The 27,072-nt window shown below is 38.9% G+C and overlaps 2 protein-coding genes across 2 annotated transcripts; one reads left to right on the top strand and one right to left on the bottom strand.

The window, feature by feature from the left end:
* Positions 1–472: 472 nt before the first annotated feature.
* On the bottom strand, positions 473–4,449 carry LOC128666953 (avidin-like). Its single transcript, XM_053721780.1, has 4 exons — positions 4,381–4,449; positions 3,932–4,145; positions 1,424–1,541; positions 473–536 (listed from the first exon to the last, which is right to left on the bottom strand). The coding sequence occupies exons 1-4, from the start codon at positions 4,447–4,449 to the stop codon at positions 473–475; spliced, it is 465 nt and encodes a 154-aa protein (XP_053577755.1).
* Positions 4,450–6,437: 1,988 nt separating this feature from the next.
* LOC128666944 (polycystic kidney disease protein 1-like 3) lies at positions 6,438–7,346 on the top strand. The gene has a single exon (XM_053721769.1). The coding sequence runs from the start codon at positions 6,438–6,440 to the stop codon at positions 7,344–7,346; it is 909 nt and encodes a 302-aa protein (XP_053577744.1).
* Positions 7,347–27,072: the final 19,726 nt, after the last annotated feature.

Genomic DNA, 27,072 nt, shown 5'->3' with positions numbered 1-27,072 from the left:
CACTAGAGGGTGTTAGTTCACGTATTTCATATAGATAACACTGTGCTCGTGCAGGAGAAGTTATCTGGGAGCAGGCACCGATTGGCTAGACTGCGAGTGTCAAAAGAACTGAAAGAAAGGGGCAGTTTGCAGAGGCTTAACTACAAGGTAATCAGAGGTAAAAAGTATATTATAACTGTTAGTTATGCAAAACTGGGAAATGTGTAATAAAAGGGATTATCTATCTTTTAAAACAATAACAATTCTGGTGTAGACCGTCCCGTTAATAGTATTTTTAAATACTGTGATGGAAATCAACTTTATAATCACTTTAAAAATGATATGCTCTTAAACTTGAAAGAAAATGTGTATCATATTTGTTTAATACTATAAATTAGTGCTTATAGTTTGCCATAGCTACATTTGTATAGGAGTATGTGAAGCAAACAAGAAAAAAAATATAACACAAAGACTGGTTTTAAGTTTGAAACTTTTATTTTGACCCAGATGGTTGATTGTGACGTGGCTTCTTGGGATGAAAGGTGTTTTCTCCAATCCTGAAACAAATGAATTGTTAGACATTAGGTTTACCTCTTGCAATCAAATAGCCTATACAATAAGATATTCAGTAATAATAACTACTTGTAAACGAAAGGTTACAAAATAGGGCTATAGTTAGCAATAAACTTTTACTACTTTATAGAATGACTTAGAATAAATTTTGGGTTGGCTGTCCCTTTAAAAAGGGCCTAGGCAAATAAAATCCACTTTTCACCTTTGAAGAGGCATTGTTTGCAATACACTTGCATTAGCTTTTACTAGTAGCATTCATCTATGACCTGCGCAATGAATACCATTCAATTGATGTCGCCGACACAAAATAATCTACTGGTGGCACAGAGGATTCACTCAAGTGTACAGAGCATATGCACATATGCTTACTAGAAGCATTTGGCTATTCAAAAAAAAAAAACTTCTATACAAAGAAAATGTTCTCGTGCAGATTTCTAAATTGTCAAATTGTCAGCCAGGCAGAATATGCAATTATAGGAGACTTCACTTCTACTCTCAAATGTGCTTCTCGAATGTAGAAAAGCATAGTCAAGCAGCCTTAGGAGCAGAAGCACACTACTGATAGCGATTGGTGGCTACACATTGGCTTACAAGAGTTGTTCAGCTAGCTCCCATTAGGGGGTTAAATACAGTTACATAAGCAAGTGGGGGGGGGAACCCATTAAATGTTTTGCACTTTTGTCCCTTAAACTAAACTTGCTTAGTTTGAAGCTTTTGAACCAACAGCTCCTTGGCTGATCAGCAGAACTGCCACTGCTTTATTTGGAGACCAACACTCAACAAGAAAGCCACATGCTTCCTGGTATAGTTTATTCCATTACTTCAGTTAATGTTACATGGGACAGAAGTGGGGATAAAACAACTTCCTTACCTAGTGGCTGACCAGTTCTGGTCCTCACTGGAGGCCTCAGTTCGCAGTAGCCATATGGTCCTTAGGACAGGGTGATGTGACTGCAAGAAGCACTGACCAGCCCATGTAGAGACTGAACCTGCCGGCAAATTAGTGGGGAAAAGCTTAACCAATAAAATGAAACCTTGTAGAACCTTGAAATGTTTAGCCAATGAGTTAACTAAAATCAGGCTTACCTACTTATGTTCATCAGCAAAGTTTCTAAGTACACACACGTATATGTATAACTAGATTGCCAGCTAGCATCCGCAAAAATACTGGACTGTCAGTAATTTGGCACAACAGTAGGACACACAATGAACCCCCCCAACAAAAAAAACCCCCACAAATACACCTAAGCTGTATGCACTGCCAGAGTCGTGAAATTTTTACTTTATCCCTTTTAACCCCTTTATGACCACAGCACTTTTCCATTTTCTGTCCGTTTGGGACCAAGGCTATTTTTACATTTCTGCAGTGTTTGTGTTTAGCTGTAATTTTCCTCTTACTCATTTACTGTACCCACACATATTATATATCGTTTTTCTCACCATTAAATGGACTTTCTAAAGATACCATTATTTTCATCATATCTTATAATTTACTATAAAAAATTTTTATAAAATATGAGGAAAAAATAGAAAAAAAAAACCCACACTTTTTCTAACTTTGACCCCCAAAATCTGTTACTCATCTACAACCACCAAAAAACACCCATGCTAAATAGTTTCTAAATTTTGTCCTGAGTTTAGAAATACCCAATGTTTACAAGTTCTTTGCTTTTTTTTTTGTAAACTATAGGGCCATAAATACAAGTAGCACTTTGCTATTTCCAAACCATTTCTTTTCAAAATTAGCGATAGTTACATTAGAGCACTGATATCTTTCAGGAATCTCTGAATATCCATTGACATGTATATATTTTTTTTTAGTAGACATCCCAAAGTATTGATCTAGGCCCGTTTTGGTATATTTCATGCCACTATTTCACCGTCAAATGCAATCAAATCGTTTACTTTTCACAAACTTTTGGTTTCTAACTTAAATTATTTACAAACAGCTTGTGCAATTATGGCATAAATGGTTGTAAATTCTTCTCTGGGATCCCCTTTGTTCAGAAATAGCAGACATATATGACTTTGGTGTTGCTTTTTGGTAATTAGAAGGCCGCTAAATGCCACTGCGCACCACACGTGTATTATGCCCAGCAGTGAAGGGGTTAATTAGGGAGCATGTAGGGAGCTTTTTGGGGTAGTTTTAGCTTTAGTGTAGTAGACAACCCCAAGTATTGATCTAGGCCAATTGTGGTATATTTCATGCCACCATTTCACCGTCAAATGCGATCAAATTAAAAAAAAACGTTAATTTTTTCTCAATTTTAGGTTTCTCACTGAAATTATTTACAAACAGCTTCTGCAATTATGGCACAAATGGTTGTAAATGCTTCTCTGGGATCCCCTTTGTTCAGAAATAGCAGACATATATGGCTTTGGCATTGCTTTTTGGTAATTAGAAGGCCTCTAAATGCCGCTTCGCATCACACGTGTATTATGGCTAGCAGTGAAGGGGTTAATTATGTAGCTTGTAGGGAGCTTGCAGGGTTAATTTTAGCTTTAGTGTAGAGCTCAGCCTCCCACCTGAAACATCAGACCCCCTGATCCCTCCCAAACAGCTCTTCCCTCCACCACCCCACAATTGTCCCCGCCATCTTAAGTACTGGCAGAAACTCTGCCAGTACTAAAATAAAAGGTATTTGGCCCTTTTTAAAAAAAAAAAAAAAACATATTTACATATGCTGATGTGTAGGATCCCCCCTTAGACCCCAACCTCACTGATCCCCCACCAAACTGCTCTCTAACCCTTCCCCTCTGCAATAATGGGCGCCATCTTGGGTACTGGCAGCTGTCTGCCAGTACCCAGTTTTGTAACAAAATGTGCCTTTTTTTTTAAAAAAAATTCCCTTTTCTGTAGTGTAGCTTCCCCCCCCACCGAGACCAACCCCCAACCCCTTCCAGGTCCCTTAGATGATATTTTACATTAATTGTGTTTTTAATTTTTAACCTTTTTTTTCTGTAGTGTAGCAGTTCCCACCCGCTCCCGCCCCGTGCACGCGCCCGCCCACCACCCCCCGTAGCTCCCGCCCCCGATCCCGCCCCCCTCCACACTGAGCACCGATGGCCGCCCACGTAAGCTCCCACCCACCAACGATACCGGCCACCGATGTCCGGTGCAGAGAGGGCCACAGAGTGGCTCTCTCTGCATCGGATGGCCAAGGGGGGTTATTGCAGGATGCCTCCATATCGAGGCATCACTGCAATAACCGGAAAGCAGCTGGAAGCGAGCAGGATCACTTCCAGCTGCTTTCCAGACCAAGGACGTACGCCACACGTCCTCGGTCATTAACTGTCTTTTTTTTTTGAGGACGTGTGGCGTACGTCCTTGGTTGTTAAGGGGTTAAGGTTTTTATGCACCCCCCCTTTATGGTCTCACCTCCTTCCCAGAGGACAGACATTGTGAAGGTAGGCTGATCACTTTGTCCCACAATTCCAAGCACCTTTCCAATCATTCCCTCTCCTGTTGCTCCAGATGAAGACTCCACAGATGAGTGGAAAGTACCACTGAGACGGGGCCCATCTGCTGATAGGTTGAGCACAGAGCCAAGCTCATTTAACCACACCCCAGACACATTACAGCGCTGTACTTGCTAAAGGGAAACAAACAGCACAGATTAATGTAGATCTTCACATGCAGATAGTCTATTTACAGCCTCAATTCCTGAAAATCATACTCATTTACATATTTCACAATGTATGGGAAGGCTATTTATAGTTTTATACAAACACCAATTAAAATGCTAGGAAATGCTTAATTCAGTCCAAAATGAATTTCATTTTGGGGGAAGCCCTCTACTCACTTTACAACTGGAAAACAGATTTTACCCAATCAGGAGCTGTACCATTGTACTTAAAAGTTAATGTAAAGACATAATATAGATACAAGAGGGTCATGTTTGTATCTAGGGGACCTTTAGGGGGAGGGGTGTGAGGAATATATCTATATATCAACAATCATTAATTTTGTCAGTATGTTTCAGCTTGAGAAAGGAAGATGAGTCAGTTATGCTTCCATGAATCAGATGGAACACTCATTGTAAGAGTTCACCCATATTTACTTCTATCAAGTGTTCTTCATTCTCTTGCTATACTTGGTCCTACACTGCTCCTGAGCCTAACTAGGAATACTTGTCAAAGTGCAATTGATTGGCTGCACCGACCCCCCGTCAAGCTTCTCCAAAAAAAAAAATCCAGGAGATGAGGGCACCCACCATTTTCTTCAGTGTAGTGGTCCTGCCCAGCCATGCCCCCCTCCACGCCCTGCTCCTGCCCACCCTCTCTGCTGTCTGATCCTCACAGTTGTCACTGCTGATCCTTCCTTACGGCCAGGGATGTTTGTCTCGCGCTGCAGTCTACTGTGCATGACTGCATTGGACAAACATACCTGGCCTTCTAAAATATAGGATATGAGAGATTGTCAACGCCCACTTACATTACAGAAACTTTGCAATGTTTTCCCATAATTTTACCACCACTTTAAACTTTGTGCTTTTTCAGAGTCTAACAGTGCATGACCTTAGTTATGCTTCATCTAAAAAAAAAAAAATTTTAATCTCCTACACTGTCCATACAAATTATCCATAGTTACTATTGAAGAGTAAGCCTGGGTAGGCTCACCAGATGTGTTCAGCTAACTCTGGAACTAGAGGGGGTTTGTACTACAGACACAACTAGCTCCCAACAGTGCATTGCTGCTCCAGATCTAGGTATTATTTTTACCGACTAATCCACAGAAAATCAAACAAATTTGACAAACATTGCATGGTCTCTCTGAATTAATAAACTTGACTGTCCCTTTAATACACTACACTAACATGCCTTAAAAAAGGACAACAATTAATTTAGAGAGCATAACATTTTAAACAGCTTTGCAATTTACTTCTATTATCAAATTTGCTTCATTCTCTTGGTATCCATTTGTTGGAGTAATCCTGAACACTTGGGAGTTGGTTAAGTACATCAGATGACCCAATCACAAAACATTTATGTGCAGACACCAATCCACATCTAGCTCCCAGTAGTGTAATGCAGCTACTGACCCTACTTTTTATGTATGCTTTTCAACAAAGGACACCCAGAGATTGAAGCAAATTACATTATGGAAACATAAGTTAAACAGCAGTTACTAAAAACCATGGGGGTACTCACCTGTACTGAGTACCCCCACCTCTGCCAACTCATAACAGATATTTAATCATCATGTAAATATTTTTCTCAAGAGGGGGCTGCAGAATATAAACATTGTAAATAGCCTTGTCCCTTAGATTTTCTCAAAGTTACTGAGCAGAATATATAACAGCTCAGCTAAAAACAGTCAACTTTCATTTAAAGGCACAGAGGAGTAAAATCATTCAACTATCTAATACATCAAAATTATTAAAGGACCAGTCAATACAGTAGATTTGCATAATCAACAAAAGCATGCTAAACAGACAATGCAATAACACTTTGGGGTATATTTATTAAATGCTGTAGTGGATCATGGCTGCCCAACATTGCTAAATGCAGACAGCATACGCTAGCAGGGGGTGTCAATCATCCCGATTGTATTGGATCGGGATGATTACAGTTCGTCACCTCAGAGGTAGTAGAGTTAAGGCAATCTGTAAACATGGGGTCGATTGCAGCATCCACTGCTTGATAAATCTACCCCTTAGTCTTAACTTCAAGTGAGTAATGGATTTTTTTTTTTTATGACAAATATAAAAAAGTTGTCTATTTCCACGCCTCCTGGATCATGTGACATCCATCAGCCAATCACAAATGCATATATGTAGATTCTGTGAATTGCACATGCTCAGTAGGATCTGGTGACTAAAAAAGTGAAATAGAAAGACAGTGAACATTTTGTTAATGGAAGTAAATTGGAAAAATTGGGGTAAATGAGAGATCCTTTGAGGGGGGAAAAAAAAAAAAAAAAAAAGGGGTTGGCACCGCTGAGCTACAAACAGCCATTTGCTACCAGTCCCAAACCACTGGGCTACAAACAGCCATTTGCTACCAGTCCCAAACCACTGGGCTACAAACAGCCATTTGCTACCAGTCCCAAACCACTGGGCTACAAACAGCCATTTGCTACCAGTCCCAAACCACTGGGCTACAAACAGCCATTTGCTACCAGTCCCAAACCACTGGGCTACAAACAGCCATTTGCTACCAGTCCCAAACCACTGGGCTACAAACAGCCATTTGCTACCAGTCCCAAACCACTGGGCTACAAACAGCCATTTGCTACCAGTCCCAAACCACTGGGCTACAAACAGCCATTTGCTACCAGTCCCAAACCACTGGGCTACAAACAGCCATTTGCTACCAGTCCCAAACCACTGGGCTACAAACAGCCATTTGCTACCAGTCCCAAACCACTGGGCTACAAACAGCCATTTGCTACCAGTCCCAAACCACTGGGCTACAAACAGCCATTTGCTACCAGTCCCAAACCACTGGGCTACAAACAGCCATTTGCTACCAGTCCCAAACCACTGGGCTACAAACAGCCATTTGCTACCAGTCCCAAACCACTGGGCTACAAACAGCTATTTATTACCAGTCCCAAACCACTGGGCTACAAACAGCCATTTATTACCAGTCCCAAACCACTGGGCTACAAACAGCTATTTATTACCAGTCCCAAACCACTGGGCTACAAACAGCTATTTATTACCAGTCCCAAACCACTGGGCTACAAACAGCTATTTATTACCAGTCCCAAACACTGGGCTACAAACAGCTATTTATTACCAGTCCCAAACACTGGGCTACAACAAAAGCTTCCCACAGTCACTAAATAATAACACTGCTGTTTTACTTACCAAGTCTGTGCCACACGCAGCCAGGATACAGCCTGTAAGAAGCACAATCTGAATCACACATGCAACCATCTTACTACAAACAGCCCTCAGAATAAACTTTTCCAGAGCTAAAGGGCTGATTATATAACACAACAGGCTAATTATCTAAATGGTTTTAGGTTCACCTGTGAGCTACAAATCTTTGCTATATAGGTACAACATGTGAGCATTGCATTGTGGGTCATCAACTTGATGCGCTGCTTAGTGATAATACATTTTGAAATTTGTTCCATTTCTGGATATGAAATAGTTAATTGAGAATGAAAAAGTGCAATGTTTTGTAGTCACAATCTGTATTTTAGTGGGTTAAGGATAAGATAAATGCAATGATCTGCAGTTCTTGCATCTGACTCTTATTAAGAGAATTAAGACAGGTGGAATACTCTGCAGATGTAGACTACAGCCAGTAGTTATTAGTGTCCCATAATGGGTTACTTACGAATGACAAGAGTATTTTTTTAACAAATATGCACAATATTTTACAAAAACTTCTCAGATGATTTAACTACAAATATTTCCTTAGACTTTAATGGTGATTTTTAAAGGATTACAGTGTTAATAGATTGCAAGTTATAGGTGAGAACCGTGACGAAATGCTTTGCAGTTAAAGGGATTTTCCACCCAAATTTAAAATCCACATGGATGTATTTTAGTTTTGAATAGAAGCATTTTTGTAGTATAAATGTATTAGCAAAAATGCTTCTAATAAAATCTACAGTTGTTTTAAATGTGTATTTAAGTATGCTCTGTGCACCAGCATTTTAAAGGGACACTGAACCCATTTTTTTTCTTTCATTATTCAGATAGAGCATGACATTTTAAGCAACTTTCTAATATACTTCTATTATCATTTTTTCTTCATTCTATTGCTATCTTTATTTGAAATAGAAGTCATCTCACCTAAGGAGCCAGCAAATTTTTGGTTCAGTACCATAGACAGCACTTATTTATTCTTGCTGTTCAATCATCAAGGACAACCCAGGTTGTTCACCAAAAATAGGCCGGCATCTAAACTTACATTCTTACTTTTCAAATAAACATACAAAGAGAATGAAGAAAATTTGATAATAGGAGTAAATTAGAAAGTTGCTTAAAATTGCATGCTCTATCTGAATCATGAAATAAAAAAATTTGGGTTCAGGGTCCCTTTAAGGAAAGAAACTGCGGTAGCAATGCCCTGTTCTCTTCCCTTAAAGGGGCAAGAAAATGTTGGGGGTTTCATGTCCCTTTAAGGTGGTTTAGCTCTGATTCAGTTACTTAGTAATTATTCAAAAGGACAGACTTCTCCAGAATTTTTATTTAAAGGGACAGTAAACACCAGAATTTTTGTTGTTTAAAAAGATAGATAATCCATTTATTGCCCATTCCCCAGCTTTGCATAACCAACACAGTTATAATAATATACATTTTACCTCTGTGATTAACTTGTATCTATGCCTCTGCAAACTGCCCCCTTATTTAAGTTTTGACAGACTTGCATTTTTAGCCAATCAGTCCTGACTCCTAGGAGCTTCACGTGCCTGAGCTCAATGTTATCTACGTGAAACACATGAGCTAACGCCCTCTAGTGGTGAAAAACTGTCAAAATGCTTTCAGATTAGAGGCAGCCTTCAAGGTCTAAGAAATTAGCACATGAACCTCATAGGTTTAGGAGAAATAAAAAACAGAGGGGCGCCTCATGTGTGGTATAGTCTGATTGAAGACATAAGAAAAAGCAACAGAATAGCCAAATGAGTACTCACATACTCCACGAGTACACTCATGTGCTGGTAGGGGCAGGCTGTAGATTTAGATGGGTGTGACAGCTCACCCTTTCAAGGATACTTCCAATACTGTAGTTCTGCAACAGGTGTAAAACAAATAGAGAGCACTATATGTGCAGACCATTAAGGATGATACATAGAAATGTGCTTTATAGTATAAAGTGGTTACTCACATACTCCCAAAGCACACCAATGTGCTGGTAGATACAGGCTGCAGATTCAGGCAGGTGTGGCAGCTCACCCAAACAAACAATCTTTTGGTATTGATGCAGTGAAAACAAAGGCAGGTTTAATGCTTCTCAGTAGCTGTGCACTTAATAGTGATTGCAGGCAGATGGTAGGAAATGAGATCCACTCCAAAAGTAAAAATTTGCAAATATTTATTAAAAACAAAAATTTAAAAACAACACCAGGGTTGTTATACAAAGTGGATTACAGGGTCACCCAGTTGGCCCCAATGATTGCAACGCGTTTCTCGGTTGGCAAACCGTTTCATCAGGCATATCATAGGTTTAGCTTTTAACTAAGAATACCAAGAGAACAAAGAAAAATTGGTAATAAAAGTAAATTGGAAAGAAAGTTGTTTAAAATTACATGCCCTATTTAAATCATGAAAGTTTTTCTTTTACTTGACTGTCCCTTTAAATAGATAATCCCTTTATTACCCAATCCCCAGGTTTGCACAACCAACACTATTATATTAACCCTTCCTGCTGTTAGGACATCCCATGCTGTTGTAACTGCGCTGAGCGTTAGTGTCTTTAGGGCGGCATGGAATGTCCTAGCTGTTTGGCTGTACTTGCTAAATGGAATTGCGGGTTGGAGGGCATGCCTAGCGTCATAGGCACTCCCCCTAACCCGATCCCATCATTGAAATCGCACAATCACATGAAAGATTGTGTCATTTCAAATTTCCCTTATTTGTTTACATCAGAACTTTGTTTCGATGTAAACAAATAAGTTCCATTGGGAAAGAGTTGATACCCTTTTTACCTTTGTGATTACCTTGAATCTAAGCCTCTGCAGACTGCCCCTTATTTCAGATATTTTGACAGACTTGAATTTGAGCCAATCACTGCTGACTCCTAAGTAACTCCACGGGAGCAGTGAGCATACTAGGTAATTTGATGCCAACTGACTGTTGAAAAACTGATAATCAATTTTAAAACAGCAAATTGCTAAAGAGAAGATGAGGGAGGTAAACAAAAGCTCACAGTAAATAATCTAAAAGTGTTAACCCAAGCCTCCCTGGAAGAAAGTTTAACAAGCACAATTTTATATGTATTTACAGCTAAGGGAAACAAAATAAATAATGAATTTATGTTGCAATAATGTTTCACTTTCAACAATGAAAAATGTTATGTAGACACAGGTTTCTCAGCAGACGCAGGATACCCAACGGGTACTGTTGGTGAGACTGTTACAGGATACCAGATAGGTGCAGCAGGCACAGCTGGATGGAAGAAGGCTGTCACTGGTATGGTAGACACAGGTTTCTCAGCAGACGCAGGATACCCAACGGCTACTGTTAGTGAGACTGTCACAAGATACCAGATAGATACAACAGATACAGCTGGCTTAAGGAAGGCTGTCACTGGTATGGTAGACACAGGTTCCTCAGCAGACGCAGGATACCTAGTGGGTACTCTTGGTGAAACTGTCACAGGATACCAGATAGGTGCAGCAGGCACAGCTGGTTTGAGGAAGGTATGTCACTGGTATGGTAGACACAGGTTCCTCAGCAGACGCAGGATACCTAGTGGGTACTCTTGGTGAAACTGTCACATGATACCAGATAGGTGCAGCAGGCACAGCTGGATTGAAGAAGGCTGTCACTGGTATGGTAGACACAGGTTTCTCAGCAGACGCAGGATACCCAACGGCTACTGTTAGTAAGACTGTCACAAGATACCAGATAGATACAATAGATACAGTTGGCTTAAGGAAGGCTGTCACTGGTATGGTAGACACAGGTTTCTCAGCAGGCACAGGATACCCAGTGTGTACTATTTGTGAGACTGTCACAGGATACTAGATAGGTACAGCTTCAGGAACAAGGTGAGAATATACAGGTATCAGGCTAGTCTGCTTGACGTCGGCTTCTCCCGTCTGCCCTCATCCTCAGAACTTGCCTCGCAACAGAGGCAATGTGTCCGGGGTCAGTCATTGCCGAAGCGGTCATGTGATCGCTGTGATAACGAATCACGGCAACCACAATGTTACTGTAAACATAACAGTAACATTAGAAGTGCAGCTCAGCCTCTCTCAATTTTTCAGTGTTCCAGAGAGACTTTACAGAGGCAGAGCTGTTGCTACATTGTTGGAGCTGACTCCATAAAGTGTCACACAAAGAAAAGAAAAAAAATTAACCCTTTAATAACAGCCCTGCCACTGTGATCTGTGGTGATCAGGGCTGATTTTTTTTTATTTTTTTTTAATAGTTAATCATTTTAATTACACATTAGCTAGTTAATTCTTCTTTATTTAGTGTAAGGCTTTGGGGTTTTAGGGTAACATTTACCCCTTAACCACAGACCCTTCACTGTGATCATTGCAGTCAACATTGTGATCTGTAGTGATCAGTGCTTTAAATAGTTAAAAAATGCTAGATTTAGAGTTTTGTCGGTGACGACCCGCGTAGCTAACGCTCCTTCCCCCCCCCCCCCCCGCATCTTTTAAACAACGCTGGTATTGAGAGTTCTCTGAAGGGCTGCGTTAGGCTCCAAAAAGGGAGCATAAAGGCATATTTACCGCCACTTCAACTCTAAATACCAGCGTTGCTTACGGTAGCGGTAAGCTGGCAAAACGTGCTTGTGCACGATATCCCCATAGGAAACAATGGGGCAGTTTGCGCTGAATAAAAAAAAAACCTAACACCTGCAAAAAAGCAGCGTTAAGCTCCTAACGCAGCCCCATTGTTTCCTATGGGGAAACTCTTCCTAAGTCTGCACCTAACACCCTAACATGTACCCCGAGTCTAAACACCCCTAACCTTACACTTATTAACCCCTAATCCGCCGCCCCCGCTATCGCTGACCCCTGCATTTTATTATTAACCCCTAATCTGCCGCTCCGTACACCGCTGCAAGCTACATTATACCTATGTACCCCTAATCTGCTGCCCCTAACACTTCCGACACCTATATTATATTTATTAACCCCTAATCTGCTGCCCCCAATGTCGCCACTACCTTACCTACACTTATTAACCCCTAATCTGCCGACCGGACCTTGCAGCTACTCTAATAAATGTATTAACCCCTAAAGCTAAGTCTAACCCTAACACCCCCCTAAATTAAATATAATTTTAATCTAATGAAATAAATTAAATATTGTTAACTAAAGTCTTCCTATTTAAAGCTAAATACTTACCTGTAAAATAAACCCTAATATAGCTACAATATAATGAATAATTATATTGTAGCTATTTTAGAATTTATATTTATTTTACAGGCAACTTTGTATTTATTTTAACTAGGTACAATAGCTATTAAATAGTTATTTACTTTTTAATAGCTACCTAGTTAAAAAAATTACAAAATTACCTGTAAAATAAATATAAATTCTAAAATAGCTACAATATAATTATTCGTTATATTGTAGCTATATTACGGTTTATTTTACAGGTAAGTATTTAGCTTTAAATAGGAAGACTTTAGTTAACAATATTTAATTTATTTCGTTAGATTAAAATTATATTTAACTTAGGGGGTGTTAGGGTTAGGGTTAGACTTAGCTTTAGGGGTTAATCCATTTATTAGAGTAGCAGCGAGGTCTGATTGGAACAGCCAATAGAATGCAAGCTCAATTTGATTGGCTGATTGGATCAGCCAATCCGACTGAACTTGAATCTGATTGGCTGATTCAATCAGCCAACCAGATTTTTCCTACCTTAATTCTGATTGGCTGATAGAATCCTATCAGCCAATAGGAATTCGAGGGATACCATCTTGGATGACGTCACTTAAAGGAACCTTCATTCGTCGGGTAGTCATCGGGGAAGAAGGATGTTCCGCGCCGGAGGTCTTGAAGATGGAGCCGCTCCTCGTTGGATGGATAAAGATAGAAGATGCCGCTTGGATGAAGATGTCTGCCGGTCCGGATGTCCTCTTCTGCCCGGATAGGATGAAGACTTCTGCCACTCCGGATGTCTTCTTTTGGTCCATCGGTGCCCGGTTGGGTGAAGACGACTCAAGGTAGGGAGATCTTAAGGGGGTAGTGTTAGATTTATTTAAGGGGGGTTTGGGTTAGAGTAGGGGTATGTGGGTGGTGGGTTGTAATGTTGGGGGGTGTTTATTTTTACAGGCAAAAGAGCTGATTTCTTTGGGGCATGCACCGCAAAAAGCCCTTGTAAGGGCTGGTAAGGTAACAGAGCTGTTAACTTTTTTAATTTAGATTAGTGTAGGGAAATTTTTTATTTTGGGGGGCTTTGTTATTTTATTAGGGGACTTAGAGTAGGTGTAATTAGCTTAAAATTCTTGTAATCTTTTTTTAATTTTTGAAATTTAGTGTTTGTTTTTTTGGTAATTTAGTTTAGTTTATTTAATTGTAGGTAATTGTAGTTAATTGATTTAATTAATTTATTGATAGTGTAGTGTTAGGTTTAATTGTAACTTAGGTTAGGATTTATTTTACAGGTAATTTTGTAATTATTTTAACTAGGTAACTATTAAATAGTTATTAACTATTTAATAGCTATTGTACCTAGTTAAAATAATTACAAAGTTGCCTGTAAAATAAATATTAATCCTAAAATAGCTACAATATAATTATAATTTAAATTGTAGCTATATTAGGGTTTATTTTACAGGTAAGTATTTAGCTTTAAATAGGAATACTTTTTTTAATAAGAGTTAATTTATTTTGTTAGAATAAAAATATATTTAACTTAGGGGGGTGTTAGAGTTAGGGTAAGACTTAGCTTTAGGGGTTAATACATTTATTATAGGGTTTGCGAGGCGGGAGTACGGCGGTTTAGGGGTTAATACATTTCTTATAGTGGCGGCGAGGTCCGGTCGGCAGATTAGGGGTTAATCAGTGTAGTTAGGTAGCGGCGACATTGGGGGGGCAGATTAGGGGTTAATAAATATAATATAGGTGTTGGCGATGTTAGGGGCAGCAGATTAGGTATTCATAGGGATAATGTAGGTGGCGGCGATGTGCGGTCAGCAGATTAGGGGTTAAAAAAAATTAATAGAGTGTTTGCGATGTGGGGGGGCCTCGGTTTAGGGGTACATAGGTAGTTTATGGGTGTTAGTGTACTTTAGAGCACAGTAGTTAAGAGCTTTATAAACCGGCGTTAGCCCATAAAGCTCTTAACTACTGACTTTTTCCTGCGGATGGAGTCTTGTCGGTAGAGGTTCTACCGCTCACTTCAGCCAAGACTCTAAATACCAGGAAGATCCCATTGAAAAGATAGGATATGCAATTGGCATAAGGGGATCTGCGGTATGGAAAAGTCGCGGCTTGAAAGTGAGCGTTAGACCCTTTCCTGGCTGACTCTAAATTCCAGCGGGCGGTAAAAAGCAGCGTTAGGAGCCCTTAACGCTGCTTTTGACGGCTAACGCCAAACTCTAAATCTAGGCGACTTTTAATAATGCCTTAAGGGTCAGATTGCAAGTGGACCGCTAAAGATCGCTTTAATGAAGGCAATATTTACTTTCTACTGTGTAATACCAGCGCACGCTAATGTGCCCTGGTATTACAAGTTGTCAGCAATGCGAACGCAAGCTCTCGTTTGCATTGCTGAGATTCATTGCGCTTAACAAGAGTGCATTTCCATAGGCTCCTATCAGAACATAAGCACAGCGAAGGGGTAAGTAGCTCAGTGATGGCAGCTAATATAAATATATATGTTTATGCTTATATACATATATATTTAGGTGTTAAAATGTATACCAGTATATATATATATATATATATATATATATATATATATGTATATATATATATATATATATATACACATATTAACACATAAATATATATGTATATAAGCATATACTTATATATTTACAGGGAACACACAGTTCCTATAAACCGCAATGTAAAGGCACTTTTCAGTGCCATTTTTTTGTTTATCACCCCACTCCCCCAAAATACTGTCTAGTGCAGTTATTTTATTAAAAAATAAAGATTCTGCTATCATACGCCTAGATTTAGAGTTTTGTTGCTAAAGACCCGCGTAGCTAACGCAGCTTTTTTTTAGGCTCCAAAAGGGTGCGTTGAGCCGAATTTACCGCCACTTCAACCCTCAATACCAGCGGTGCTTACGGTGGCAGTAAGCTGGCAAAACGTGCTCGTGCACGATTCCCCCATAGGAAACAATGGGGCAGTTTGGGATGAAAAAAAACCTTACACCTGCAAAAAAGCAGTGTTAAGCTCCCAACGCAGCCCCATTGTTTCCTATGGGGAAACACTTTCTAAGTCTACACCTAACACCCTAACATGAACCCCGAGTCTAAACACCCCTAACCTTACACTCATTAACCCCTAATCTGCCGCCCCCGCTATCGCTGACACCTGCATTATATTATTAACCCCTAATCTGCCGCTCTGTACACCGCCGCAACCTACATTATCTCTATGAACCTCTAATCTGCTGCCCCTCAACATCGCCGACACCTACATTATATTTATTAACCCCTAATCTGCCCCCCCAACATTGCCGCTACCTAACTACACTTATTAACCCCTAATCTGCCGACCGGACCTTGCAGCTACTCTAATAAATGTATTAACCCCTAAAGCTAAGTCTAACCCTAACACCCCCCTAAATTAAATATAATTTTAATCTAATGAAATAAATTAAATATTGTTAACTAAAGTCTTCCTATTTAAAGCTAAATACTTACCTGTAAAATAAACCCTAATATAGCTACAATATAATGAATAATTATATTGTAGCTATTTTAGAATTTATATTTATTTTACAGGCAACTTTGTATTTATTTTAACTAGGTACAATAGCTATTAAATAGTTATTTACTTTTTAATAGCTACCTAGTTAAAATAATTACAAAATTACCTGTAAAATAAATATAAATTCTAAAATAGCTACAATATAATTATTCGTTATATTGTAGCTATATTACGGTTTATTTTACAGGTAAGTATTTAGCTTTAAATAGGAAGACTTTAGTTAACAATATTTAATTTATTTCGTTAGATTAAAATTATATTTAACTTAGGGGGTGTTAGGGTTAGGGTTAGACTTAGCTTTAGGGGTTAATCCATTTATTAGAGTAGCAGCGAGGTCTGATTGGAACAGCCAATAGAATGCAAGCTCAATTTGATTGGCTGATTGGATCAGCCAATCCGACTCTGAACTTGAATCTGATTGGCTGATTCAATCAGCCAACCAGATTTTTCCTACCTTAATTCTGATTGGCTGATAGAATCCTATCAGCCAATAGGAATTCGAGGGATACCATCTTGGATGACGTCACTTAAAGGAACCTTCATTCGTCGGGTAGTCATCGGGGAAGAAGGATGTTCCGCGCCGGAGGTCTTGAAGATGGAGCCGCTCCTCGTTGGATGGATAAAGATAGAAGATGCCGCTTGGATGAAGATGTCTGCCGGTCCGGATGTCCTCTTCTGCCCGGATAGGATGAAGACTTCTGCCACTCCGGATGTCTTCTTTTGGTCCATCGGTGCCCGGTTGGGTGAAGACGACTCAAGGTAGGGAGATCTTAAGGGGGGTAGTGTTAGATTTATTTAAGGGGGGTTTGGGTTAGAGTAGGGGTATGTGGGTGGTGGGTTGTAATGTTGGGGGGTGTTTATTTTTACAGGCAAAAGAGCTGATTTCTTTGGGGCATGCACCGCAAAAAGCCCTTGTAAGGGCTGGTAAGGTAACAGAGCTGTTAACTTTTTTAATTTAGATTAGTGTAGGGAAATTTTTTATTTTGGGGGGCTTTGTTATTTTATTAGGGGACTTAGAGTAGGTGTAATTAGCTTAAAATTCTTGTAATCTTTTTTTAATTTTTGAAATTTAGTGTTTGTTTTTTTGGTAATTTAGTTTAGTTTATTTAATTGTAGGTAATTGTAGTTAATTGATTTAATTAATTTATTGATAGTGTAGTGTTAGGTTTAATTGTAACTTAGGTTAGGATTTATTTTACAGGTAATTTTGTAATTATTTTAACTAGGTAACTATTAAATAGTTATAACTATTTAATAGCTATTGTACCTAGTTAAAATAATTACAAAGTTGCCTGTAAAATAAATATTAATCCTAAAATAGCTACAATATAATTATAATTTAAATTGTAGCTATATTAGGGTTTATTTTACAGGTAAGTATTTAGCTTTAAATAGGAATACTTTTTTTAATAAGAGTTAATTTATTTTGTTAGAATAAAAATATATTTAACTTAGGGGGGTGTTAGAGTTAGGGTAAGACTTAGCTTTAGGGGTTAATACATTTATTATAGGGTTTGCGAGGCGGGAGTACGGCGGTTTAGGGGTTAATACATTTCTTATAGTGGCGGCGAGGTCCGGTCGGCAGATTAGGGGTTAATCAGTGTAGTTAGGTAGCGGCGACATTGGGGGGGCAGATTAGGGGTTAATAAATATAATATAGGTGTTGGCGATGTTAGGGGCAGCAGATTAGGTATTCATAGGGATAATGTAGGTGGCGGCGATGTGCGGTCAGCAGATTAGGGGTTAAAAAAATTAATAGAGTGTTTGCGATGTGGGGGGGCCTCGGTTTAGGGGTACATAGGTAGTTTATGGGTGTTAGTGTACTTTAGAGCACAGTAGTTAAGAGCTTTATAAACCGGCGTTAGCCCATAAAGCTCTTAACTACTGACTTTTTCCTGCGGATGGAGTCTTGTCGGTAGAGGTTCTACCGCTCACTTCAGCCAAGACTCTAAATACCAGGAAGATCCCATTGAAAAGATAGGATATGCAATTGGCATAAGGGGATCTGCGGTATGGAAAGTCGCGGCTTGAAAGTGAGCGTTAGACCCTTTCCTGGCTGACTCTAAATTCCAGCGGGCGGTAAAAAAGCAGCGTTAGGAGCCCTTAACGCTGCTTTTGACGGCTAACGCCAAACTCTAAATCTAGGCGACTTTTAATAATGCCTTAAGGGTCAGATTGCAAGTGGACCGCTAAAGATCGCTTTAATGAAGGCAATATTTACTTTCTACTGTGTAATACCAGCGCACGCTAATGTGCCCTGGTATTACAAGTTGTCAGCAATGCGAACGCAAGCTCTCGTTTGCATTGCTGAGATTCATTGCGCTTAACAAGAGTGCATTTCCATAGGCTCCTATCAGAACATAAGCACAGCGAAGGGGTAAGTAGCTCAGTGATGGCAGCTAATATAAATATATATGTTTATGCTTATATACATATATATTTAGGTGTTAAAATGTATACAGTATATATATATATATATATATATATATATATATATATGTATATATATATATATATATATATACACATATTAACACATAAATATATATGTATATAAGCATATACTTATATATTTACAGGGAACACACAGTTCCTATAAACCGCAATGTAAAGGCACTTTTCAGTGCCATTTTTTTGTTTATCACCCCACTCCCCCAAAATACTGTCTAGTGCAGTTATTTTATTAAAAAATAAAGATTCTGCTATCATACGCCTAGATTTAGAGTTTTGTTGCTAAAGACCCGCGTAGCTAACGCAGCTTTTTTTTAGGCTCCAAAAGGGTGCGTTGAGCCGAATTTACCGCCACTTCAACCCTCAATACCAGCGGTGCTTACGGTGGCAGTAAGCTGGCAAAACGTGCTCGTGCACGATTCCCCCATAGGAAACAATGGGGCAGTTTGGGATGAAAAAAAACCTTACACCTGCAAAAAAGCAGTGTTAAGCTCCCAACGCAGCCCCATTGTTTCCTATGGGGAAACACTTTCTAAGTCTACACCTAACACCCTAACATGAACCCCGAGTCTAAACACCCCTAACCTTACACTCATTAACCCCTAATCTGCCGCCCCCGCTATCGCTGACACCTGCATTATATTATTAACCCCTAATCTGCCGCTCTGTACACCGCCGCAACCTACATTATCTCTATGAACCTCTAATCTGCTGCCCCTAACATCGCCGACACCTACATTATATTTATTAACCCCTAATCTGCCCCCCCAACATTGCCGCTACCTAACTACACTTATTAACCCCTAATCTGCCAACCGGACCTCGTCGCCACTATAATAAATGTATTAACCCCTAAACTGCCGCACTCCCGTCTCACAAACACTATAATAAATAGTATTAACCCCTAATCTGCCCTCCCTAACATCGCCGCCACCTAACTTCAAGTATTAACCCTTAATCTGCCGACCGGACCTCGCCACTACTATAATAAATGTATTAACCCCTAAAGCTAAGTCTAACCCTAGCCCTAACACCCCCCTAAGTTAAATATAATTTTAATCTAACGAAATAAATTAAATCTTATTAACTTAAGTATTCCTATTTAAAACTAAATACTTACCTGTAAAATAAACCCTAATCTAGCTACAATGTAACGAATAATTATATTGTAGCTATTTTAGGATTTATATTTATTTTACAGGCAACCTTGTATTTATTTTAACTAGGTACAATAGCTATTAAATAGTTATTAACTATTTAATAGCTACCTAGTTAAAATAATTACAAAATTACCTGTAAAATAAATCCTAACCTAAGTTATAATTAAACCTAAAACTACACTATCAATAAATTAATTAAATAAATTACCTACAATGACATACAATTAATTAAACTAAACTAAATTACAACAAAAAACAAACACTAAATTATAAAAAAATAAAAAAAGATTACAAGAATATTAGGCTAATTACACCTTCTCTAAGCCCCCTAATAAAATAAAATAGCCCCCCAAAATAATAAAGGTCCCTACCCTATTCTAAATTAAAAAGTAATCAGCTCTTTTACCAGCGGGGCATGCCCCAAAGTAATCAGCTCTTTCGCCTGTAAAAAAAAATACAACCCCCCCAACATTAAAACGCACAACCCACATACCCCTACTCTAACCCAAACCCCCCTTAAATAAACCTAACACTACCCCCTGAAGATCTCCCTACCTTGAGTCGTCTTCACCCAGCAGGGCCGAAGTCTTCATACGATGGGGCAGAAGAGGACATCCAGACCGGCAGAAGTCTTCATCCTATCCAGGCAGAAGAGGACATCTGGACCGGCAGACATCTTCATCCAAGCGGCATCTTCTATCTTCATCCATCAGACGAGGAGCGGCTCCATCTTCAAAACTTCCGGCGCGGAACATCCTTCTTCCCTGATGACTACCCGACGAATGAAGGTTCCTTTAAGTGACGTCATCCAAGATGGCGTCCCTCGAATTCCGATTGGCTGATAGGATTCTATCAGCCAATCGGAATTAAGGCAGGAAATTTCTGATTGGAACAGCCAATAGAATGCGAGCTCAATCTGATTGGCTGATTGGATCAGCCAATCGGATTGAACTTGAATCTGATTGGCTGATTAAATCAGCCAATCAGATTTTTCCTACCTTAATTCCGATTGGCTGATAGAATCCTATAAGCCAATCGGAATTCGAGGGACGCCATCTTGGATGACGTCACATAGAGGAACCTTCATTCGTCAGGTAGTCGTCGGGGAAGAAGGATGTTCCGCGCCGGAGGTCTTGAAGATGGAGCCGCTCCTCGTTTGATAGATGAAGATAGAAGATGTCGCTTGGATGAAGATGTCTGCCGGTCCGGATGTCCGCTTCTGCCCGGATAGGATGAAGACTTCTGCCAGTCTGGATGGCCTCTTCTGCCCCATCGGATGAAGACTTCGGCCCGGCTGGGTGAAGACGACTCAAGGTAGGGAGATCTTCAGGGGGGTAGTGTAAGGTTTATTTAAGGGGGGTTTGGGTTAGAGTAAGGGTATGTGGGTGGTGGGTTTTAATGTTGGGGGGGTTGCATTTTTTTTTACAGGCAAAAGAGCTGATTACTTTGGGGCATGCCCCGCAAAAAGCCCTTTTAAGGGCTGGTAAAAGAGCTGATTACTTTTTAATTTAGAATAGGGTAGGGATCTTTATTATTTTGGGGGGCTTTTTTATTTTATTTGGGGGCTTAGAGTAGGTGTAATTAGTCTAATATTCTTGTAATCTTTTTTTATTTTTTGTAATTTAGTGTTTTTTTTTATAATTTAGTTTAGTTTATTTAATTGTATGTAATTGTAGGTAATTTATTTAATTAATTTTTTGATAGTGTAATTTTTAGGTTTAATTGTAACTAAGGTTAGGATTTATTTTATAGGTAATTTTGTAATTATTTTAACTAGGTAGCTATTAAATAGTTAATAACTATTTAATAGCTATTGTACCTAGTTAAAATAAATACAAAGTTGGCTGTAAAATAAATATAAATCCTAAAATAGCTACAATATAATTATTTGTTATATTGTAGCTAGTTTAGGGTTTATTTTACAGGTAAGTATTTAGTTTTAAATAGGAATAATTTAGTTAATAAGATTTAATTTTTTTTCGTTAGATTAAAATTATATTTAATTTAGGGGGGTTTTAGGGTTAGGGTTAGACTTAGCTTTAGGGGTTAATACATTTATTATAGTGTCGGCGAGGTCCGGTTGGCAGATTAGGGGTTAATACTTGAAGTTAGATGGCGGTTATGTTAGGGAGGGCAGATTAGGGGTTAATACTATTTATTATAGTGTTTGTGAGACAGGAGTGCGGTGGTTTAGGGGTCAATACATTTCTTATACTGGCGGCAAGGTCTTGTCGGCAGATTAGGGGTTAATAAGTGTAGTTAGGTAGCGGCGACGTTGGGGGGGCAGATTAGGGGTTAATAAATATTATGCAGGTGTCGGCAATGTTAGGGGCAGCAGATTAGGGGTTCATAGGGATAATATAGGTTGCGGCGATGTGCGGTCGGCAGATTAGGGGTTAAGAATATTTATTATAATGGCGCCGATGTGGGTTGACCTCGGTTTAGGGGTACATAGGTAGTTTATGGGTGTTAGTGTACTTTAGAGCGCTGTAGTTAAGAGCTTTATATACCGGCGTTAGCCCATAATGCTCTTAACTACAGCCTTTCCATGGGCGGTAGGAGGCTTGTCGGTAGAGGGTGTACCGCTCACTTCAGCCAAGACTCTAAATACCAGCTTTAGGAAGATCCCATTGAAAAGATAGGATACGCAATTGGCGTAAAGGGATCTGCGGTATGGAAAAGTTGTGGCTTGAAAGTGAGCATTAGACACTTTCCTGGTTGACTCTAAATACCAGCGGGCGGCCAACAGCAGCGTTAGGACCCCTTAACGCTGCTTTTGACGGCTAATGCAGAGCTCTAAATCTAGGTGATAGTTTTTTAATAAAATACTCTACACTACACTATATTTGAGGAAATTTGGGGCAGATTCATTTGGGGCAGATCTGATCTCTGATTATTTTATAAGCACTAATTGCTACCTCAAGTTCGCAGTAGCATTAACCAGCCACTTGTAATGGCTGGTAAATTATCGCTCTCCAGCAAATGGCATATTTGCCCATTTGCTGGTGTGCAATAATTTAGCGCTCCACCATCTAGCCCTAAATCATTAGTAATATTTTATTTAGTTTGAGGTTAAGGATTTAAGGTTTTAAGGTAATGTTAACCCTTTGATCACATACCCTTCACTGTGATCATTACAGCAGCATTGTGATCTGTAGTGATCAGGCTGATTTTTTCCCCCTTGAAATAGTTAATAATAATTATTTCTAATATTACATTAAATGGTTCATAATATATTATTTAGTGTTAAGGTAAAGGTTTTTAGATTAATGTTAACCATTTGACCACACAACCTTCACTGTGATCATTGGTGATCAGGCCTGACTTTTTAAAATTCTTTTTTTTAAGTTTATTTGGCCTTTTTTAATTTAATAATTAATTGGGGATAATTTATGGTTTTGATTAGTGTTAAAGGGACATTAAGCACTAAATAATTGCTAGATAAAATAAGGCATTCAAGAAAGGATCAGTCTGAGAATAATGTGTAAATGCATTTTTCAAAGTTTCATTAGCTGTTTAAATATTGACAAATTAAGTGTAAAGTTTTACGCCTAGATTTAGAGTTCTGCATCAGCCGTCAAAACCAGCGTTAGGGGGTCCTAACGCTGGTTTTGGCCGGCCGCTGGTATTTAGAGTCAGTCAGGAATGGGTCTAACGCTCACTTTCCAGCCGCGACTTTCTATACCGCAGATCCCCTTACATCAATTGCGTATCCTATCTTTTCAATGGGATCTTTCTAACGCCGGTATTTAGAGTCTTGGCTGAAGTGAGCGTTAGAAATCTAACGACAAGACTCCATCCGCAGAAAAAAGCCAGGAGTTAAGAGATTTCTGGGCTAACGCCGGTTCATAAAGCTCTTAACTACTGTGCTCTAAAGTACACTAACACCAATAAACTACCTATGTACCCCTAAACCGAGGCCCCCCCCATATCGCCGCCACTCTATTAAATTTTTTTAACCCCTAATCTGCCGACCGCACACCGCCGCAACCTACATTATCCCTATGTACCCCTAATCTGCTGCCCCTAACATTGCCGACCCCTACATAATATTTATTACCCCCTAATCTGCACCCCCCCAACGTCGCCGCTACCTACCTACAATTATCAACCCCTAATCTGCAGACCGGACCTCACCGCTACTCTAATAAATGTATTAACCCCAAATCCGCCTCACTCCCGCCTCGCAAACCCTATAATAAATAGTATTAACCCCTAATCTGCCCCCCCTAACATCGCCGACACCTAACTTCAAGTATTAACCACTAATCTGCCGACCGGACCTCGCCGCTACTCTAATAAATGTATTAACCCCTAAAGCTAAGTTTTACCCTAACCCTAACACCCCCCTAAGTTAAATATAATTTAAATCTAACGAAATAAAATAAATCTCATTAAATAAAGTATTCCTATTTAAATCTAAATACTTACCTGTAAAATAAACCCTAATATATATATTTTTTTTACAGGTAATTTTGTAATTATTTTAACTAGGTAACTATTAAATAGTTATTAACTATTTAATAGCTATTGTACCTGGTTGAAATAAATACAAAGTTGCCTGTAAAATAAATATTAATCCTAAAATAGCTACAATATAATTATTATTTATATTGTAGCTATATTAGGGTTTATTTTACAGGTAAGTATTTAGCTTTAAATAGGATACATTTATTTAATAATAATTATTTTATTTTGTTAGAATAAAATTATATTTAACTTAGGGGGTGTTAGGGTTAGACTTAGCTTTAGCGGTTAATACATTTATTAGAGTAGCGGTGAGGTCCGGTAGGCAGATTAGGGGTTAATAATTGTAGGTAGGTGGCGGCGACATTGGGGGCGGCAGATTAGGGGTTAATAAATATAATATAGGGGTCGGCGGTGTTAGGGGCAGCAGATTAGGGGTACATATGGATAACGTAGGTTGCGGTGGTGTACGGAGCGGCAGATTAGGGGTTAAAAATAATATGCAGGGGTCAGCGATAGCGGGGGCGGCAGATTAGGGGTTAATAAGTGTAAGGCTAGGGGTGTTTAGACTCGGGGTACATGTTAGGTCTTAGGAAGTGTTTCCCCATAGGATACAATGGGGCTGCGTTAGGAGCTGAACTCTGCTTTTTTGCAGGTGTTAGGTTTTTTTTTTCAGCTCAAACTGCCCCATTGTTTCCTATGGGGGAATCGTGCATGAGCACGTTTTTGAAGTTGGCCGCGTCCGTAAGCCCCGCTGGTATTGAGAGTTGCAGTGGCGGTAAATATGCCTGTACGCTCCCTTTTTGGAGCCTAACGCAGCCCTTCTAAGAACTCTAAATACCAGCGTTGTTTAAAAGGTGCGGGGGGGGAAAAAGCATGCGTAGCTAATGCACCCCTTTGGCCGCAGAACTCTAAATCTAGGCGTTAGTGTCTATAAAACAATGGGAGCTGCCATGTTGTAACTTAGGTTACCTTCTTTGCTGTGACCAATTAGGGAGAGTTATAAATAGGTCACTAGAGTGTGCAGACAATGGCTGTGTGGCATAGAACAGTGTTCTGCACTTCCATTTTCAACAGCAACTTAAAAGCTCACAATTTCAGAATGGAATTACAGGAAAAAGAGGACAAAATAGATAATTAAAGTATATTACATTTTTTTTTATAAACTTATCATTTTATATTACCATCTCAAAGTGTTTAATGTCCCTTTAAGCCTGATTGCAGCCTGTCACAGCCCAAAGGTCTTTAGAGTTGCTGTAATGGTTTGTGTTTGTTTTGTTTTTTGGGGGGGGGTTGGATTAGAGTTACGGTCTGAACCTGGTAAAAGTTTAATGAAAGGAAAAAAAGATCTTAAAAAAAAAGTACATTTTAACATTTAGGAAGGGAAAAAAATTAAAAAGTACTATAAAACAAAAAAAGTTTTACCAGTTAAAATGGCACATTTATATTATGCTGAGGAGGATTGCAAATTACTTGAAGAGTCAGACAGTGTAACTGCCACTGCGTCTGATGAGACACTGACTGTCTCTGATATTGATGTGGATTACTTATCCAGCCTCTCTCATGCCTCTGTAGCCTCCCAAGAGCTTGCATTAAAAGGATCAGTGTAGGTACCTCCAAATGTGTGCCTTATTTTATAGTAAAACCTAGCATCACCTGCGACATGCCTTCCGGTGAGCCAATTGATTATCTGTTTCTGCCAGAGAGCTTCTTTGAAAATTTAGCAGAGCAAACAAACCTTTATGCCCAACAATTCTTAGAAGCTAACCCAGAATGCCAGCATTTTTAATTTTAAAAAAGTGTAGTTTTGAAACCGTTATGTACTTCTTGTAGTAGGTGACCTTTTAGTGCCAAACATATGTGATAATCCTAAACATGTGAAGTATTTTTTAGTTTTTTTTTTAAATGGAAGTTCAAGATAAGAGAACTTTTAACATGTAGATCCTCGTTTATTATCTACATAATTAAATGCCAATGTGGATTAATGTATGTAGGTGAGACCTGCAGGGAGATAAAAGAGAGGATTACAGAGCACAAATCTGACATTAGATTGAAACCTGTCTCCTCTTAGTAGTTCATAACATCAGACAATTGAGGTTTAAAATTATTGAAAAATACCTAGACCCAGGAGAGGTGGTGACTAGGAACATTAATTGAACATTAGAGAGATGTTATGGACACATAAATTGGAGTCATTAACCCCTAAGTGCCTGAATAAGGATTTTGATTGGGCTTTGTTAATTTATGGTAGGATAGATATACCTGGAATTTTGTGCAATATCCTCTTTTTAAATTTACATATTTTTTTATGTGTTTTAAGCTTTTTTGTATATACTTTATGAGCATCCTGTTTAAATAATATGGAGAAAATGTGTAATTGTAGTACCAACTTTTGACCACAAGATTTCACCATTTTCCAGGATGTGATTTTTTTTGTATAGTGGGTGAGAGTATAAAACAAAACGCTAAACTTATGTGTAATCAAAGGGACAGGCTACAGCAGAATTTTTATTGTTTACAAATATAAAAAAATACCTTTATTACCTATTCCCCTTTTTTGCATAACCAACACAGTTATATTAATATACTTGTTACCTCTATAATTACCTTTTATCTAAGCCTCTGCAAACTGCCCCCTTATTTCAGTTCTTTTGACAGACTTGCATTTTAGCCAATCAGTGCTGGCTCCTAGGTAACTCCACGTGCATTAGTAAAATGTTATCTTTATGACACACATGAACTAATATTCTCTAGTGGTGAAGAACTGTCAAAATGCATTCAGATAAGAGGCGGCATTCAAGGTCTAAGAAATTAGCATATGAGCCTACCTAGGTTTAGTTTTCAACTAACAATACCAAGAGAACAATGCAAAATTGGTGATAAAAGTAAATTGGAAAGTTATTT

This window comes from Bombina bombina, chromosome 1 (genome assembly GCF_027579735.1).
Source record: "Bombina bombina isolate aBomBom1 chromosome 1, aBomBom1.pri, whole genome shotgun sequence".
NCBI lineage: Eukaryota > Metazoa > Chordata > Amphibia > Anura > Bombinatoridae > Bombina > Bombina bombina.
The sequence above is the reverse complement of the archived record's forward strand: the minus strand, read 5'-3'. Positions and strand labels throughout refer to the sequence as shown.

Bases quoted from the DNA above. Each gene is read 5' to 3' on its own strand.
- LOC128666944 (XM_053721769.1), top strand. From the start codon at position 6,438: ATGAGAGATCCTTTGAGGGGGGAAAAAAAAAAAAAAAAAAAGGGGTTG.
- LOC128666953 (XM_053721780.1), bottom strand. From the start codon at position 4,449: ATGACCCTCTTGTATCTATATTATGTCTTTACATTAACTTTTAAGTAC. The intron at 4,146-4,380 runs GTAAAATCTGTT...GTTTCCCTTTAG, and splicing joins ATGGTACAGCTCCTGATTGG to CAAGTACAGCGCTGTAATGT. The intron at 537-1,423 runs GTAAGGAAGTTG...CATTTGTTTCAG, and splicing joins CAGAACTGGTCAGCCACTAG to GATTGGAGAAAACACCTTTC.